At 38.7% G+C, this 17,589-nt stretch overlaps 2 protein-coding genes across 6 annotated transcripts in view; both read left to right on the forward strand.

The window, feature by feature from the left end:
• Positions 1 to 13,801, forward strand: part of ehbp1l1b (EH domain binding protein 1-like 1b) — a 39,497-nt gene extending 25,696 nt beyond the window's left edge. For 4 of the 5 annotated variants that reach the window (XM_042008168.1, XM_042008172.1, XM_042008169.1 and 1 more), the window contains 12 exons: positions 5,907 to 6,129; positions 6,237 to 6,385; positions 6,521 to 6,569; positions 6,740 to 7,064; positions 8,075 to 8,145; positions 8,288 to 8,336; positions 8,471 to 8,523; positions 8,842 to 8,962; positions 9,440 to 9,539; positions 9,619 to 9,692; positions 10,977 to 11,091; positions 11,283 to 13,801. In XM_042008168.1, the coding sequence (XP_041864102.1) occupies positions 5,907 to 6,129; positions 6,237 to 6,385; positions 6,521 to 6,569; positions 6,740 to 7,064; positions 8,075 to 8,145; positions 8,288 to 8,336; positions 8,471 to 8,523; positions 8,842 to 8,962; positions 9,440 to 9,539; positions 9,619 to 9,692; positions 10,977 to 11,091; positions 11,283 to 11,370 (1,417 nt within the window). In that variant the 3' untranslated portion in view covers positions 11,371 to 13,801. Of the gene's footprint in view, positions 1 to 2,740; positions 3,511 to 4,402; positions 5,042 to 5,906; positions 6,130 to 6,236; positions 6,386 to 6,520; positions 6,570 to 6,739; positions 7,065 to 8,074; positions 8,146 to 8,287; positions 8,337 to 8,470; positions 8,524 to 8,841; positions 8,963 to 9,439; positions 9,540 to 9,618; positions 9,693 to 10,976; positions 11,092 to 11,282 lie in introns of those variants that run through there. The other variant, XM_042008170.1, reaches the window with a different exon arrangement.
• Positions 13,802 to 14,026: 225 nt separating this feature from the next.
• On the forward strand, positions 14,027 to 17,470 carry LOC121654618 (CAAX prenyl protease 2-like). The gene is made up of 8 exons (XM_042008833.1): positions 14,027 to 14,163; positions 14,270 to 14,372; positions 15,710 to 15,793; positions 16,320 to 16,398; positions 16,507 to 16,674; positions 16,871 to 16,942; positions 17,098 to 17,160; positions 17,250 to 17,470. The coding sequence occupies exons 1-8, from the start codon at positions 14,027 to 14,029 to the stop codon at positions 17,468 to 17,470; spliced, it is 927 nt and encodes a 308-aa protein (XP_041864767.1).
• The last annotated feature ends 119 nt before the right edge of the window (positions 17,471 to 17,589 follow it).

The following is a 17,589-nucleotide window of genomic DNA, read 5'->3' on the forward strand; positions in this document are numbered from 1 at the left end:
GAAGGAAGAAGCTGAAAAGAGAGAGAAAGAAAGGATGGAGAAGGAAATGGCTGAAAAGAGAGAGAAAGAAAGGATAGAGAGGGAAGAAGCTAAAAAGAGGGAAAAAGAAAGGCTGGAGAAGGAAGAAGCTGAAAAGAGAGAGAAAGAAAGGATAGAGAAGGAAGAAGCTAAAAAGAGAGAGAAAGAAAGGCTGGAAAAAGAAGAAACTGAAAAGAGAGAGAAAGAAAGGCTGGAGAGGGAAGAAGCTAAAAAGAGGGAAAAAGAAAGGCTGGAGAAGGAAGAAGCTGAAAAGAGAGAGAAAGAAAGGATAGAGAAGGAAGAAGCTAAAAAGAGAGAGAAAGAAAGGCTGGAAAAAGAAGAAACTGAAAAGAGAGAGAAAGAAAGGCTGGAGAGGGAAGAAGCTGAAAAGAGAGAGAAAGAAAGGCTGGAAAAGGAAGAAGCTGAAAAGAGAGAGAAAGAAAAGATAGAGAGGGAAGAAGCTAAAAAGAGGGAAAAAGAAAGGCTGGAGAAGGAAGAAGCTGAAAAGAGAGAGAAAGAAAGGATGGAGAAGGAAATGGCTGAAAAGAGAGAGAAAGAAAGGATAGAGAGGGAAGAAGCTAAAAAGAGGGAAAAAGAAAGGCTGGAGAAGGAAGAAGCTGAAAAGAGAGAGAAAGAAAGGATAGAGAAGGAAGAAGCTAAAAAGAGAGAGAAAGAAAGGCTGGAAAAAGAAGAAACTGAAAAGAGAGAGAAAGAAAGGCTGGAGAGGGAAGAAGCTAAAAAGCGAGAGAAAGAAAGGCTGGAAAAAGAAGAAACTGAAAAGAGAGAGAAAGAAAGGATAGAGAGGGAAGAAGCTAAAAAGAGGGAAAAAGAAAGGCTGGAGAAGGAAGAAGCTAAAAAGCGAGAGAAAGAAAGGCTGGAAAAAGAAGAAACTGAAAAGAGAGAGAAAGAAAGGATAGAGAGGGAAGAAGCTAAAAAGAGGGGAAAAGAAAGGCTGGAGAAGGAAGAAGCTGAAAAGAGAGAGAAAGAAAGGATAGAGAAGGAAGAAGCTAAAAAGAGAGAGAAAGAAAGGCTGGAAAAAGAAGAAACTGAAAAGAGAGAGAAAGAAAGGCTGGAGAGGGAAGAAGCTAAAAAGAGAGAGAAAGAAAGGCTGGAAAAAGAAGAAACTGAAAAGAGAGAGAAAGAAAGGCTGGAGAAGGAAGAAGCTGAAAAGAGAGAGAAAGAGAGGATGGAAAAGGAAGAAGCTGAAAAGAGAGAGAAAGAAAAGATAGAGAGGGAAGAAGCTAAAAAGAGGGAAAAAGAAAGGCTGGAGAAGGAAGAAGCTGAAAAGAGAGAGAAAGAAAGGATGGAGAAGGAAATGGCTGAAAAGAGAGAGAAAGAAAGGATAGAGAGGGAAGAAGCTAAAAAGAGGGAAAAAGAAAGGCTGGAGAAGGAAGAAGCTGAAAAGAGAGAGAAAGAAAGGATAGAGAAGGAAGAAGCTAAAAAGAGAGAGAAAGAAAGGCTGGAAAAAGAAGAAACTGAAAAGAGAGAGAAAGAAAGGCTGGAGAGGGAAGAAGCTAAAAAGAGAGAGAAAGAAAGGCTGGAAAAAGAAGAAACTGAAAAGAGAGAGAAAGAAAGGCTGGAGAGGGAAGAAGCTGAAAAGAGAGAGAAAGAGAGGATGGAAAAGGAAGAAGCTGAAAAGAGAGAGAAAGAAAAGATAGAGAGGGAAGAAGCTAAAAAGAGGGAAAAAGAAAGGCTGGAGAAGGAAGAAGCTGAAAAGAGAGAGAAAGAAAGGATGGAGAAGGAAATGGCTGAAAAGAGAGAGAAAGAAAGGATAGAGAGGGAAGAAGCTAAAAAGAGGGAAAAAGAAAGGCTGGAGAAGGAAGAAGCTGAAAAGAGAGAGAAAGAAAGGATAGAGAAGGAAGAAGCTAAAAAGAGAGAGAAAGAAAGGCTGGAAAAAGAAGAAACTGAAAAGAGAGAGAAAGAAAGGCTGGAGAGGGAAGAAGCTGAAAAGAGAGAGAAAGAGAGGATGGAAAAGGAAGAAGCTGAAAAGAGAGAGAAAGAAAAGATAGAGAGGGAAGAAGCTAAAAAGAGGGAAAAAGAAAGGCTGGAGAAGGAAGAAGCTGAAAAGAGAGAGAAAGAAAGGATGGAGAAGGAAATGGCTGAAAAGAGAGAGAAAGAAAGGATAGAGAGGGAAGAAGCTAAAAAGAGGGAAAAAGAAAGGCTGGAGAAGGAAGAAGCTGAAAAGAGAGAGAAAGAAAGGATAGAGAAGGAAGAAGCTAAAAAGAGAGAGAAAGAAAGGCTGGAAAAAGAAGAAACTGAAAAGAGAGAGAAAGAAAGGCTGGAGAGGGAAGAAGCTAAAAAGCGAGAGAAAGAAAGGCTGGAAAAAGAAGAAACTGAAAAGAGAGAGAAAGAAAGGATAGAGAGGGAAGAAGCTAAAAAGAGGGAAAAAGAAAGGCTGGAGAAGGAAGAAGCTAAAAAGCGAGAGAAAGAAAGGCTGGAAAAAGAAGAAACTGAAAAGAGAGAGAAAGAAAGGATAGAGAGGGAAGAAGCTAAAAAGAGGGGAAAAGAAAGGCTGGAGAAGGAAGAAGCTGAAAAGAGAGAGAAAGAAAGGATAGAGAAGGAAGAAGCTGAAAAGAGAGAGAAAGAAAGGCTGGAAAAAGAAGAAACTGAAAAGAGAGAGAAAGAAAGGCTGGAGAGGGAAGAAGCTAAAAAGAGAGAGAAAGAAAGGCTGGAAAAAGAAGAAACTGAAAAGAGAGAGAAAGAAAGGCTGGAGAAGGAAGAAGCTGAAAAGAGAGAGAAAGAAAAGATAGAGAGGGAAGAAGCTAAAAAGAGGGAAAAAGAGAGGATGGAGAGGGAGGAAAAGACAGAGGGAGAAAAGCTGCAAAGGGCAGAGGAACGAAAGACACTGAAAACAGAGAGGGGAAAGCAGAAGAACAAGCAACTAGACGAGAGAGAAAAGGCACAGACAGAAATCAAGAAACAGAGCGAGAAGTGTGAAAAAGACAAGAATGAGGAAAAGCAAGAAAATAAGGAGATAAGAACAGTGGCAAATAAAAACAAGAAGAGAGACGATAACATGAGAGAAGAAACCCCACAGTGGATGAGGGAGAAATTTTCAGGCCTTTCATCAGTGTTCAACAACCAGAACGCTAATAGCAGCCAATCAAGCGTCGGGCCGCCACTGAGGGAGGCAGAATTGGATGATATTGCATATGATGTCAGGCAGCAGGGTAATTATGAAGAATGCAAATCTGATCCCAAACCAGCAATCACACCTAAAGCTGAAGCCAGTTTGGTTTCAAATAGACCAGCTGATTCTCTCGCTGCAGTCAAAGCGATTAACAGCAAATCCAAGGACTCTGTTGGTGCTGTTAAGAAAACACTGGACACTTCCAGTCTGGGATTGGTTAAAAAGACTGCATCCAGTCTTAAACATGATGCCATCCCAGTGTGGCTGAGAGAAGACAAGGAGGAGGAAGTAGAGTATGAGACAGGACATGAAGACCTTGGCTCCATCTGGCTGGCTGAGCTGTACATGGAGGGGGAACCAGGGTGAGTAAGGAGCGTCGGGGGGTGAGGGTAATTAAAACAGGCAGAGGGATGAGTGGCCCAGCATGTATGTCTCCACTTTAACTCGCTCCACCTCTGAGGAATATAATGGCTACTAAACGTTGGGGCTTGGCCTGTCCCTGCAAATACTCACAACAGAGTTGTGTTTCAGCATGTGAGTCATCTACCAAAGAACATCACCGCCATTTTGTTTATGAAGGAAACTGAAAGTGCCTCTTTACTTTGGATATGACTAATGCAAGAAGTTTTTAAACTGTTTTGAAAAGAGGCATAAGCCAAGTAAGTTATTTATTGTAATTGAATTAATAGTAATTGAATTAATAGCTAATTCAGCAGCATGTTATTGTTTGTTTTAAAAAAAGTGTAGCAGTGCTGCTAGCCTGGAAAATGTGTTATCATACTGCAGAGGATACATCTGTATCTATTGCGGTTTTGTCCATGATTATCATGGTCTACATGAATATAGCAAATGTGCATTTGCTCAGTTATCGGTGTAGATCAGCATGGTAGTTGGCATGGTTGAATGGATCATTTGCCTTCAGATGCTCCAATTCAGTTGACTGTTATGAAAACTGTTGAAGTTACAGCAAGACCTTTGGTCGACTAACACTCTGGGAGTTAAGGGGAAATTCTTCTACAAGCATATGTGAAACTAAGTATGGAAAAGCTTTTTGAGCCATGCATTGCCTTTAGATCAACACAACTTGTTTGCTTGAGTTTCTTCCAAGCGTTGGCTGCTTGAGATGAATTGCCGTATGTTGGCAAAGCAGAACGGAGTATGACATGGATACCAGTTGGATCTGTGGCTGGTTCCTTTTGAAATGTGCATGTCAGCCTGTACATTCAGTTCTGAATTTTCCTTTTCTGTCTTCAGCCCAGGCCACCCAACTCCTGCTGTAGCCCAGAAGCCCTCTTCACCCTCTTTCACGGAACAAACTAGTTATCATAGCTCTGAAACTCATCCCAGTCTGGAGGTGGCAACCAGTGAAGAAGGGGAATTCATTCAGTCTTCTGTGGTGCCTTGGCCCCTAACTCCAAGCACAAACACTGCAAGCATAAACTGTGACACTAAAGATATAAAGACACAAACTGCCGCAAACATCAGTAAAAATCTGATCAAATCACCTGAGAGTCTTGTATTGAGGTCTGAGAATAACACAAAATCTTCCAGTTTAAACAAGGACACAAGCACTTCAAAGAGTGGTAGTCAACAGTTGAACAATGTTCATAGCCATCTTTCTAAAGACCAACAGCTCCAAGAAGAAGAAGTGTTCTTATTGGCTAAAATTCACCAGATGTCAGGTGACACATCCCCTGTCTCCGGCCCTCGTGGTATGAAACGACTCATTCCTGCCCCTGGTGATGTTGACTGTGATGCTACAGACTCTAAACACCAGTCATATATGCCCACTGACCTGACTGATCACAGTCAGCGCTCAGTTATGTCCAGTTTTGTTGCCCTGCAGCAAATATCACTAACTGAGTTAGAGGAGCCACATGGAGAGGAGGAAGTGTAAGTAAACAGATGTTGTACATCTGTGCTGCTTCCTAAAATGTTTGGCTATCTGAGATGTAGAGCCGTAGACTCAATATTAAATATTTGTGTCAGATTTTTGCTTCTCAGCCAACAAAAGAACATGTTTGATACAATAATCATAGCCTGCTTAACAAATTTATGAGGTCTGAAAATCTTGGTTGTTTACCTGCTGGGCTGGTAATCTTCATTGCAGTGACATTGTTGGGTACGTTGGATTCAGAGGCTGTCCTAAAGAGATTCCAATCATAAACTCAAAGCCAAGGTTTCTTTGGCTTCCAGTGCTTTGAATTTCAAGCATTCTGTTTTTATTAGTTTTATGGCAGCACAAGTGATGATTAGAGATTTATCATGTCTTGAAAGTTGAAGCAAAACAGTCAAAACATCTGGTTTGAATTGTAAAATCCCAGAAGAATTAAAGAAAACATGAGACAGTAACAATATAACCCCAAGGACTGTTTGTTTAGTCTACCAATCCCCATCTTGGCTCAGAAAACACTGTGTTCAAATACTATCTCATGTGCACAGACATAACTTTACTTATTTAATGTTTTGGCTGCTTGAGGCTTGATTTCCATTTGCTCCCTGAAAGAAACTTGTCAATGCGAGTATGTTGCTACATGAGTACATATGGGGTGCTGTGTGGTTCAAAAGCTTTGCAGATTTAACTGATTGTGTTATGTTTTGTATGCTCTCTAACACCAGCTTGCTCATTCTACTGATCATGGCATGATTGCCCGCACTCGCTCAGATCTGCTAATAGCAGGTGGATGCTCCTTATAACTTCCTCCACTCTCGCTGTTCTCCCTGTGCATCATCCGTCTTTTGTTTTATCTTGTCATAGAGTAAAACACCAGCCTACTGACCTCCTTGATGGTGTAAAGAAGAAACAATTATCTCAGGCAAAAGACACCACCAGCACAGACAGTATTGATTCTGCCCATCACTGTGAGATTAAAACTTCTCGGCTCCCTACGTTACCGGAGGAAGAAATTCCTGACTCTAAGACCCCTGATCCTGTGCCAGTGGTCAGAGAGGAGGCTGATGGGAAGGATGACTCAGCTGAGGTAAATATATACAATATGGACACTTTGATGAACCCTGATATACATATATACAACCCAAACTGAGCTGCCTCACTCTCTTCCCTCATCTTCCTCTCCGCCCCCTCCAGGACCTGGTGAACTCCAGTCAGTCTCTGCTCCAGTGGTGTCAAAGCATCACTAATGGGTACCAGGGGGTGAAGGTCACAAACTTCAGCACGTCCTGGAGAAACGGCCTAGCTTTCTGTGCCATCCTGCATCATTTCCATCCTGAAAAGATGTACGCCATCTGTTACTTTGTTACTGGTTCTGTATTTTGGATGGATTGCATTTTCATTTTTAATTTTGCACATTGCAGCTCAGTGTGTTTGTCATTAATATGGCCTTAAATGTTTTTTTGTTTCTGCCCAATTAGAGATTTTGACCAGTTGTACCCTCATGACATCAAACTCAACAACAAGAAGGTGAGAATGATGCACATTGTCTAAGAATGACATGTTCTACTGAGCCAGTTTAATATAGGAGCTCTTGTTTTATTGTCTCTGACATAATTCATTCATTTCCATTTGCACATTAAAGACAGCCAGAAAAGAAATGATGAAAATCTTATTAATGAAAATCTCTTTGGCTTCAGGCATTTGATGGCTTTGAGGCGCTGGGGATCTCTCGTCTGTTGGAGCCATCCGACATGGTTCTGCTGTCCGTCCCTGATAGGCTCATAGTCATGACTTACCTCAGCCAGATCCGCTCACACTTCACCAACCAGGAGCTGAGCGTGCTGCAGATAGAGCACAACAGCAGTCAGTCCAGTTATGGCCTCGCTCTCTCCAGTCCCCCTCCCACCGACGTTGATGCTGCTGCTTTCTGCATGGCAAGACTGAACGAAGGTGTGAGTCTGGAGGAAGGAGGCAGCAGCACGCTGGTTGTCCCACCACCGAGAAGTAAACGGGTGGTTAAAGGTATAAAACTAATTTCATTCTACACATTTCATCACTTCTGCAGTTTGCAATTTTACACATTACTTTTTAATTTATTCAAAATAATTATCCTTACAGTTATCCCATCTGTCCTCAAAGATTATGGCTAATTTACTTGACTTTATAAGTATGACCTTTGAGTTAGTTCATCACAACAGTCTTACAGAAAGAACTGAATAAGGCAAGATTATTCAAAGATGTGATTTTTGCTGTTTGTCTTTGCTTATAAGATTATGTAAAAATTAACGGATTAGACTGGTTCCAAAGACTTTAAGGAAGGATAGAACCTAAACAAAGAAAGAAGACATTTAACTTTAGTGAAGGTCACTTTCTTGACAATTGCTAAATATAGCATTGGTTTTGTTGGACGATGTGTTTACAGATGTGTTCAGCCCTGCTGCTCTACACAAGATACTGTGGGGAAAAAATGTGCAGGAACAGATAAACAAATCATTAAAAAGATAAATAATAAATTTATTCTTCATTCTAGTAGGTTTATAAGTTTGAAATTTGGAATTGTTTGAAATTATCCACATGTAAAGTTATAGACTGGATGGAATTGTGCAGCTGTAAACATGGCATTTATCAACAAGTAGTGGAAATTAGTAATTAAACTAGAAATGAATATGTCTCTCGATATTAGAACTATGAAACATATCGTTCAAATTTTTAATCTTCCTCAGTGAATCTGAAGACATTTTCAGTGTCAGACTGTAGCATGAGTTTTTTTGTTCTTTCAAAAAGCTGAAAGATTGTGTAAATTTAAGTATGTTTTCTCTTTTCATCTGTGCAGTTTTCATTGTGTGAGCATCGCTGGCATGAAATGGTTGATATTTATTTGGATTAAAAGGACATGTATGTGATGTGTTTCTGTGCACCAGTTAGACATATTTCTTTCAATGTATTGCTTTTCAGTTTTATAGATTTAATGAGTAGAGTGACATATTTAAACAAGGTTTTCACAGAGGCTTTAAAATGTGATCTTTATTTAGCTGATGAGCCAATAACCCCGGTGCCACCCCCGAGGTCGATTGCTAAAGCAGCTAAATCTGGTCCACCTCAGGTGACTCTTTTTTTGCCTTCCTTCATTATTGGTAAAATGTTAAAAATGTGTGTGATGTCAGTATGCAGAATTTGGTTAATTAATCTAAATGAATTTGAGTTTTCCAGGAGTTACTTGAAGCTTATGTTTCTTTCTTCTACAGGATGGAGATAAAAAGACAAACCCTACAACAGAAAACACAAATAATACTGGTAGGTAACTGAATACTGAGCCTTTCTGACATGAGTAATCATAATATTTCTATGCTCTCTCATCTTTATTATTTGCCTTTCTTGTTTTTTTTTTTTCATGCTTTCATCTGTCCGGTGTGTGTCTCTATTTGCAGAGTTGCAAAGTGCAGCTGAGAACCAGCCTCCCAAAAGAGAGGAGGAAACGATGGTCAGTTTTGTGTTCTTCACTTTTCCACTTCATTTCTACATTTCTTTGACTCTCACATCATTGTAATTATCTCTAGATGGCAGAAAATCACATTTGGATCACAAAGATTTCACAGCTTGTATTTCTCCAAGCTTTTTTGACCTCTTTTTAATCCTTTGACCATCTTTTCCCTGTTTCCTTTTCCCTCACTTCTCTCCATCTCCTTCATTTTGCTCTACTCTCTGTTTTCTTCTCTTTGCGGCCACTGTGTTTGTATATGTTCACGTGTGACTGCGTGTGCTTGCATCGATATGCATGTGTGATGCGGCTTGTGGTCAGTGTTTGCAGGACACCAGCCAGTATGTGTTAAGTGAGCTGGCAGCACTGGAGACGGAGCAGAAGCACATCGACAGCAGAGCCGCTGTGGTGGAGAGACGACTGCGAAGCCTCATGGAAACCGGTAAGCAGACCACACACACACACACATACACAGATATGAGGAAATTGGTGGTACTGATTTAAATAAGTGACTCTAAATGTATGCATTTGCTTTTTTGGTTTTACCTTAAAAATTCTAAATTAAAAATGTATACTTGGAACAGTTTGTGTGATCAGTGTCATGATATTTTTGTTGTTCTGCATGAAGGTTTTCATACATTCCAAGTAACTAATAACATCCTCTTGAAAATCTTTTTTTTAAAAGTGCTGCATTCATTTTAAAACAAAGTTTAAAAATTTTAGAACATTGTTTAATTTAAAATTAGCTAATGCATTTGCAAAGTTCAGCACAATCCAAAACTGTTTGTATATGCATAAGGCAATCTAACTGACTCAAGTTTTAGGCCTTCCAGGAGTTAAAGGTCTCCATTTGTCCCTGTATTTTACACGCTTGGAAACATTGGGGCATAATCTGTTGTTTATTTATCCATCTGTGCAGGAAGTGACCGTGATGAAGAGGAAAGGCTGATACAGGAGTGGTTCACTTTGGTGAACAAGAAAAATGCTTTGATACGCAGACAGGACCACCTGGAACTACTGTAAGTTTACTGGAAATTCTCACATAATGTTTACACTCCATTAGTTTTTTAACTTCCTTTCTTACTGATTTGTCTACAGACAGGAGGAGCAGGATCTGGAGAGGAGATTTGAGCTTCTGACCAGAGAACTACGAGTCATGATGGCCATAGAAGGTCAGGATTCAAAAGATATTTGATTAGCTGCATCCATTTATAGATCAATGTTTTCTTTAACCAATTTAGCTAGCTGAATTGGCATCAGGTCTGTTGGTTTGGGAGCTCAAAACAATCCATGTTTTCACTCATTTAGTCTAGTTTTTTTCACCTCTGCTTCTTCCAATTTTCTTCAACCAAAAAGCCTAATAATATAAACCCCATTCCCTCAGCAAAGGTCTCACTAGCCATATCTTCTGTTGAAACATAAACTTGACAAGCAAACACCCACAGATAATTATAAAGTAACACGGATTTGAATTTTTCAGTTTTACTTGTTAAAAAAACAACTGCCTCCTTCTCTACAGGAGTTATGTCTTCTTTTGTAGGTGTAGATTGTACATCTTAGCAGAAAACTTGGATGGGGACTTTGCTGTGTGTTCCATAGCTTTTTTTTTTTTACCCCTAAATGTCAACATGAGGAGACAAAGCAGGGGGACTTTTCATTGCTGCTGGTTCTTGACATCCATTTGTTATGTGAGGCTTGTGCTGAACATACACTTAAAGTCTCACAGATAGTCCCAGTTTATTTACTTAGATTCAGCAAATTAAAGTTTCCTCAACTCTGTTTATCCCTCAGAATAATAGTTTTAACATGGGAACATACAATCAGACTAATGGTGAGATTGTACAACATTAACCACAGAATATGCATACGCTAAGGATTTTCCAACTAGTGTGGGAAAATTGTCATTAAGATTTAATACACAGTGTTTTCAGACAGTCACTGACAGAACATTTACTGTGATTTGTTTGAGACTTGAGGCCTTTTGGGGTTGGCAGAACTCATTCAAGTGAGAAAATAATGGCAGTCTGCCAAGCAACCGCACATATTTTTGTTGCAGTTTGGCCCAAACTAGTCACTAAGCAGGAAGTATGCAAAATAGTGACATAAAAAAAAGCAAAGCTGGAATGTTGTACAAATTTGGTGTTTCAGAGACAGCTACTTCTGTTTGAGAGAATGGCTGAAATGATTATATTCTGTTTTTAGCATTTTCTCTATGCTTTTATCACTGTGTATGTTCTCTGATGTCCTGTCTGTCCTTTTAATGACGCTGCTCCTGATGCCTTTTAAATTGCCCCTCGGTGATAAATAAAGTGTTGAACTGAACTGGTGTGAACATGCAAAAAAAAGTTTTATTGCACACTGAAGGAAAGTGAATGTCTTCAATGCAATTCTAGACTAATATACACCAGGTTAAAACTGATAAAATAATGAAGAAAAGCCTGTTGATTGTTTTGCAGACTGGCAGAAATCGTCCACTCAGCAGAAGAGGGAGCAGCTGCTTCTCCAAGAATTGGTGTCATTAGTCAACCAACGGGACGAGATCATCAGAGACATTGATGCCAAAGAGAGGAGGTCAGTTTCTTGCAAAGCCTGCTACGTGAGAATCATTAAAAAGCAAAGTTTCAGATTGAATTTAAAAAAATAATTACAGTTAAATCATCTTATTTTACTCCTCGTTTTTTAAAGAATACATTTATTAGATGCAGAAGGATTAGATGCCATGAGTTATAAAATGCAGTCTGTGGTTACGCTTGTGTTTGCAGTGCAATGGAGGAGGATGAGCGCCTGGAGCGAGGTCTGGAAATGAGAAGAAGAAAACACAGCAACAAAGACAAATGTGTGTTACAGTGAGATGGACGAGCACAAACAGCATTTGTTAAGGCGTCCTCAAGGTCACAAAATAGTGGTTTCTGTAAGCGAAAAGAAAAAGAAAAAAGGGTATCTCAGGATTATGGGCCTTGACATTTTCTGTTGTTTAAAAGTGCCTTGATTTTTCCCAGGTCTCTAAAAATGCAAAGTGTATTCTTTCACAGTAGCACATCTAAGTTTCTTTTTCTGTGTGCCTTAATATTTCATCTATTTTTATTTATTTAAATGATGTGTTATAATGTTATACATGTTTTGCACATGTTGTTTTGCGTGGGTTTTTGTGTGTTTACTTCAATTCAATGTTTAAGCACTGGCCAGTCCTCTTTATTCAGGGGGATACTGAGGATGGGTCTTCCTCATCATGACAAGAGATTTTTAGAACTGAGGCCAAATGCTTGCCTTGCTTTAATGAGGAATAGCTTACGGTTGCTAGTGCACATAAAGAAACTTGTTCTGTGCGAGTGATGTTGATTTTGCATGTCAGTTTCCCTCCTGAAAAGGATTCTTTTAACATGTCGAGACATTTCAAAAATTCGCATAGTATGTGATAAACTGAGCTGGACTCAAACCTTAAAACAATGTTAGAGTGGGATACATGGTTTCAAATTCAAGATTCAAATTCTTACTCAGTAATATCCAAGGTGAATTTCAGCCTAAGTAATTTGAACAGGGTAACTTATATCAATTACAGTCTGTGTGGACCGGATATACACCTGAAGTAATTTTTTTCCTTCCTATCCGAATATTTGACTATGTGCATGCTTTTCGAGGTGTGCTGATAAAGTGGTACCCATCTAAAACTCTGTAGGCTTCCAAACGTGGGTGTCTGTATTTATGAGACGATGTTGGTGAACAGTGTTGATGATTTATTATTAAAAAATAGGCTCCTTTTATTTATCAAATGTGAGTGAGTTATGTGAGTTATGTTTGTGCTAGTAAGGTGCACTATGCACTTTGAATCAAATGTTATGCAAACCGATAGAATGTCCCTTCACTGGTTTATATATACAGTACCAGTCAAAGGTTTGGACACACTTTTCCATTAAATCAAATGGGTAAGTGTGTCCAGACTTTTGACTAGTAATGTCAATGTGTCAAATATGTCACACAATGAGGGTGCCATTTGTGTGTTTGAGCCTACTGATAAATTTCAATTAAAAGTTTAGATATTTTTCACTTAATGTTAATCCATATAATTCACATTGCTTATATTGTAAATCAGAGTGCCGCTTACCCAGATTAAAACAACAGAACAGTTCAGATAAATCACATAATAGGTCACATAAAATATGTGGCATATTTTTCAGAAGTGGATTTAACCATAGTGAAACCAACTTTTTTTTTTTTTTTTTTTTTTTTTGAGGTCACATTTTTTTGGTCATTTGGTCATTTTGGATAGAACTGACCACATACTGTATGAATAATACAGGGAAGACTAATAATTGAAACCTGGCATGACAAAAATACAAAATATCTGTTAATAAATAATAATTTTAAAACTTAACTCCACCACTCTGACCAGAAGGAGTAAATCTAGTCTACCTGATAACTGTAAATATTATAGTTTAAGAGAAAAAAATGATGTGCTGCAAGAAAGTTAAAGGTACAGTGTGTAAGAATTATTGAAATCTAGTGTTAAAAGACAGGTATAGAAATTACTTTAAATGCCAAGCACAGTTGTTAATGGACGGTTATTGTCAGTGGCCAAAATTCTTCCTGTGAGTGTATCCAGCTGCCTCAGGTGCAGCTACGACTGCACTACAGGTAACTACTTCAAATTTTTGTACATGTATGCTGTCTTCTTCTGTGTGCCTTTTAAGGTGTTACTTATCTAATGCTCCTCTAGCACAATTTTAAATGCTGCACCTTTAAACATCACATGATATTTTAACCTAGTCAACTGCTAAATTATTTAGCTTTATTTCCTTTGATCCTACAAAAAGTTCAATAAGCCAAAATTTTAGTTTGTTTGCTGCCATGCTGACTTTTTAAAAATAATCTTACTTGACACTAATATGCTACTCATGGCAAAATAGTGAAATTAAGCAAGCATGAATAAAATATGATGTCTAAACAAACTGAGCAATAAGCAAAGGTTCTTTTAAAGAGGATTAAACATTTAAATTCATTTAGAGTAAAACTGAGAAAGGATATTGCAATGCCGGTGTTGTATCCAAGCCAAGCCAGCAAAGAAAACCTTTATAATGGTTTAAGAGTTTTAAATTTAAATGCAGATTTTAGGCTTTGTGAAGATGATTGCTCGATAAATCACGGCCTAGATTCAATTCCCTGTCAGGGAACTTGTACCTTTTACATGTTGATAGTCTCTCACTGTGAGAAGGTATTTCTACACAGAAAAATATATAAATTTTTATTTATCATATTCTGTAATAAACTAATATCTATTCATCCATCCATCTATTATTTGTGTGTGTTTCTGTGTGTGCGCAAATGGGTGTGTGAGCATTAAAGTTAATCAGCTTGACTCTCCAGCACAGATTTTCACCTCATTGGGATCTACTAATCTGAACTGACAGAGAAGACCAAGCTAATCTAAAGCATGTCGAAGCTGTGCCGCTGTTAGTCGTCACCTGGGAACCTCTGAAAGTTCTTCAGACTGCGGACTCTCCACTCTGTCATGCTGCAGCCACAGCACGACCTTTCAAGGCAGGAGGAGCACACCCACACACGGTGTTGGGTGAGTGTACTGAGTTGCCTCCTGCTGGCATGTCTCTATGTTGGCAGTTTATATGTGTGGAGGAGCAACTTACCGAGGTACAAAACTCACCACAAGTCATTTGGTACCGCTGTTCATCCGGTATCTAAAGGTGAGCTTTGTGTGTGTGTGTGTGTGTGTGTGTGTGTGTGTGTGTCTCTGAAGGGACCATCCCAGTGTAATAAAGCGTCGCTGTGCCAGTGTCCTGCTGGTTTCTGCATTATCACCTGCAGTTGTAAAGACATGGATGCACTGGGATAATGTTATAGTGAGTACACATTAGTTAATATTTTGTATCTGCCTTTGTTCATTCATTCATTCATTCATTCATTCATTCATTCATTCATTCATTCATTTATTCATTCATTCATTCATTCAATTAGGTTTTTGGGCGTTTAGAAAATAATAAATGATTAAAGAAAAAAAATGGGTACAAACCAATCAGATTTTATTCAAATTGGGATCATTGCAGCTATCTTGTAATATAGCGTAGATCTAACAAACAGTCAATTCAGACATTTCAATCTATCTATTATAAAATGTAATTAACAAGTGTATCTGTGGGACACATTTGCTATTAATTTTGGGTAAATTTAAGTCATGGCTGACAGAACCACTGCATCAAGCATTCCCCTTTCCCTCCAACTGAAACCCGTTTTTCCTCTTAAGAATTTATTAGTTACAAAACTTTTTCACAGAAGGAATTTAGCAAAGCCTGGAGCATTATACAGAAAAAAGAAGAACAAAAAAATAATGATTTGATTGTCAATCTGTGATAAGTTACTGCGTGGACCAAAAGCTCTTTGGAAAAAGCTCTGCAACATTACTGGCAAACCACAAATTATGTACAATGCTTTTGTCAGCAGTTATTACTTAGTGTTTCCACGGAAACATGTCTTAGTTCAAACATGCATCAGTATGTTTCAGTAAGATCTCAATACCTGCTTTGTGCATGCTGTATTATAAGTTTAAACAGAAACATTTAGTTGTAATGTCTTTTGATTTACACAGTGCTTTTAATGTTTCAGAATGATCTTCAGCTGGATTTGTCTGTTGAACATTACAGAGCACAGCTATTACAAAGTATTGTATTAGTGTTCACCAGTCTAGTAAAATAACAGACAACAGAGCTTGAACAATAAACAACATCTCTTTGTAATGCAGTACATTTAAAAAGAACTTCTAAAAAAATCCTCTTACATTAAAACATCTCAAAGACAACTTTGAGAAAATAAGGTATAACCCTATATGTGATTCATTGATGGACTGTGAAATAGGATTTCATTAGATTTAGCCCTGCAGGCAGCACCAAAGGAATTTTTCAGTAGCAGCATCACAAGAACATTAGAGCAAGAGGCATTAAATGTGAAATAGCATAGCTGCACCATCTACATTATCATCCAACCTTGTGGCAGAGAACTCTATTAAACTTTAAACATCACTTCCATGTGGAGGTCAAGCTGAAATGGATTTGGTGTCTTTTGCTGGAACAGTTCACAGTGGACGCCATGTTCACTACCACAATGTTCCAAAAAAATTATGAGGTCATTCCTTGAATTAACTTTAATGGCTGTATGTTTATTTAAGTGCATCCTGTGCCTCCAGGTTGATGTGTCTGTGTGGGAGCTGATGGGAGTTCGTCTGGAAGGTTTGATTCCTGCAGCCATACTACCATTACTACTGACCATGGTAAGGCAGGGAGGCGACAGCTCCATAGCAAGTTTAAAGAAAAAAAAATGCTTTTGAAGACTTTAACATTTCTTTCTTTTGCATTTCCAAATTAGTTGCATATGTTTTAAACTATTAAAGTATAATCTGAATGTTACACATTTAAAACCTTACAATGAGCTGCAATTACAAACAGAACTAAGATATGATCAAAAAAATGTTCTTTATGCTCAGATATAAAAAGAACTGCTACCAAAAGAGTTTTTGAATAACTTTTGAAATACTACTCTAAAGGTCCTGTTTGTCTCAGAGAATGTTTTATTTATATTGCACTGAGACAATTTAGATATTTCAGAGATTTCATTTCCATTCCTACAATGATATGGCGTGACTACTACAACCATTAAGTTTCTGCATTTTGTAGTTATATCCCATGGGCCTGTTTAAATCACACGGTGAAAACCGTGCCTCCAGATCGTCATCTTTAATCTTTTTTTATTTATTAGCTCTGCATGTCATAAACATCTGATTTTGTTCTACGCATCAGGTTTTTTATCTTGGGCCCCTGGTTCACTCTGCTATGGACAACCCTGATGGCTTCACCAGGGAGCTACAGTCTGCTCTGGGTATGTTTGTCTAAAAACATTCAAACGTTACGCTAGCAGAGTTTGGAGATTTTTGCATGTGTGTTACCACTGCACTGAAAGTCATCATGAAGTCCTTCACTTTCCCAGATGTTCAGTCATGGAGGATGTGTGTGCAAGATGCAGTGTGGCTCAGGAACCAGGTGGTGGCACCAGTTACAGAGGAACTTGTGTTCAGAGGGGCCATGCTGCCTATGCTGGTGCCCTGCACAGGACCAACAGCTGCTGTCTTCACAGCACCGCTGTTCTTTGGTGTTGGTATGGCATCAAGATTTTCATGCAGTACAACAAACAGTTCACTTTATTTAAATACATTACAATAAACAGGAGGGTCACAATGACATTGTATTGTTCAGGAAAACTATTTAATATAGACATTGACGTGCTTAATTTTGAGTTTTGTGTTAGTTAATAATTAGGATGGCTATTTTTTTTTTTTTTACTGTTATTTCAGCTCATTTCCATCATATTAGAGAACAGCGGCACCTTGACAAGGACAGGATGGGTGTCATCCTCCTGGTGGCTGGTTAGTTTGCTAAAACAAATTTCCTTATATAAACCACAAACATGATTTATGCAAAAACATGTTAAATAAACTGTAAAGAACTTTCTACTTTTTAGACAACGTTTAAATTAACCTTAACAGTTTCACTGATGATTCATTGTGCACTAATGTTACAGGGATGCAGTTCTTGTACACAACTGTATTTGGTGTCTTTACCGCCTTCATATTCCTGAGAACTGGTGAGAAATGTTGCGAGGCGCACATTAACCTGCTGACCCACAAACTTAGAGTCCACGCCTTCCAACATCTGTGATCTGTGTCTCTGAAGGTCACGTTGTGGGTCCAGTTTTGTGCCATTCTTTCTGTAATAGTCAGGGCCTGCCTGACATCAGTTCTGCCCTGCAGCACCCTCAACATTCAGCCCTGCTCTTCTCATATCTGATGGGTTTCCTGCTGTTCCTGGTGCTGCTCTTCCCACTGACAGACCCCTTCTTCTATGGAGCCATCCCAGTCTGCATCCTGGCTCCCTCTCCAGCATCTGTATGTTAAATCAAATGTTATTAAACACACTCAACCTCTTGAAATGTGTGTTTTTTTTCACTCTGGATTTGATTTCTTCTATAGTTTTCAATTAAAAAACAGTAAAAGAATGAGTGTGTGGGTAAGCA

Source organism: Melanotaenia boesemani, chromosome 15 (assembly GCF_017639745.1).
Source record: "Melanotaenia boesemani isolate fMelBoe1 chromosome 15, fMelBoe1.pri, whole genome shotgun sequence".
Classification (NCBI taxonomy): domain Eukaryota; kingdom Metazoa; phylum Chordata; class Actinopteri; order Atheriniformes; family Melanotaeniidae; genus Melanotaenia; species Melanotaenia boesemani.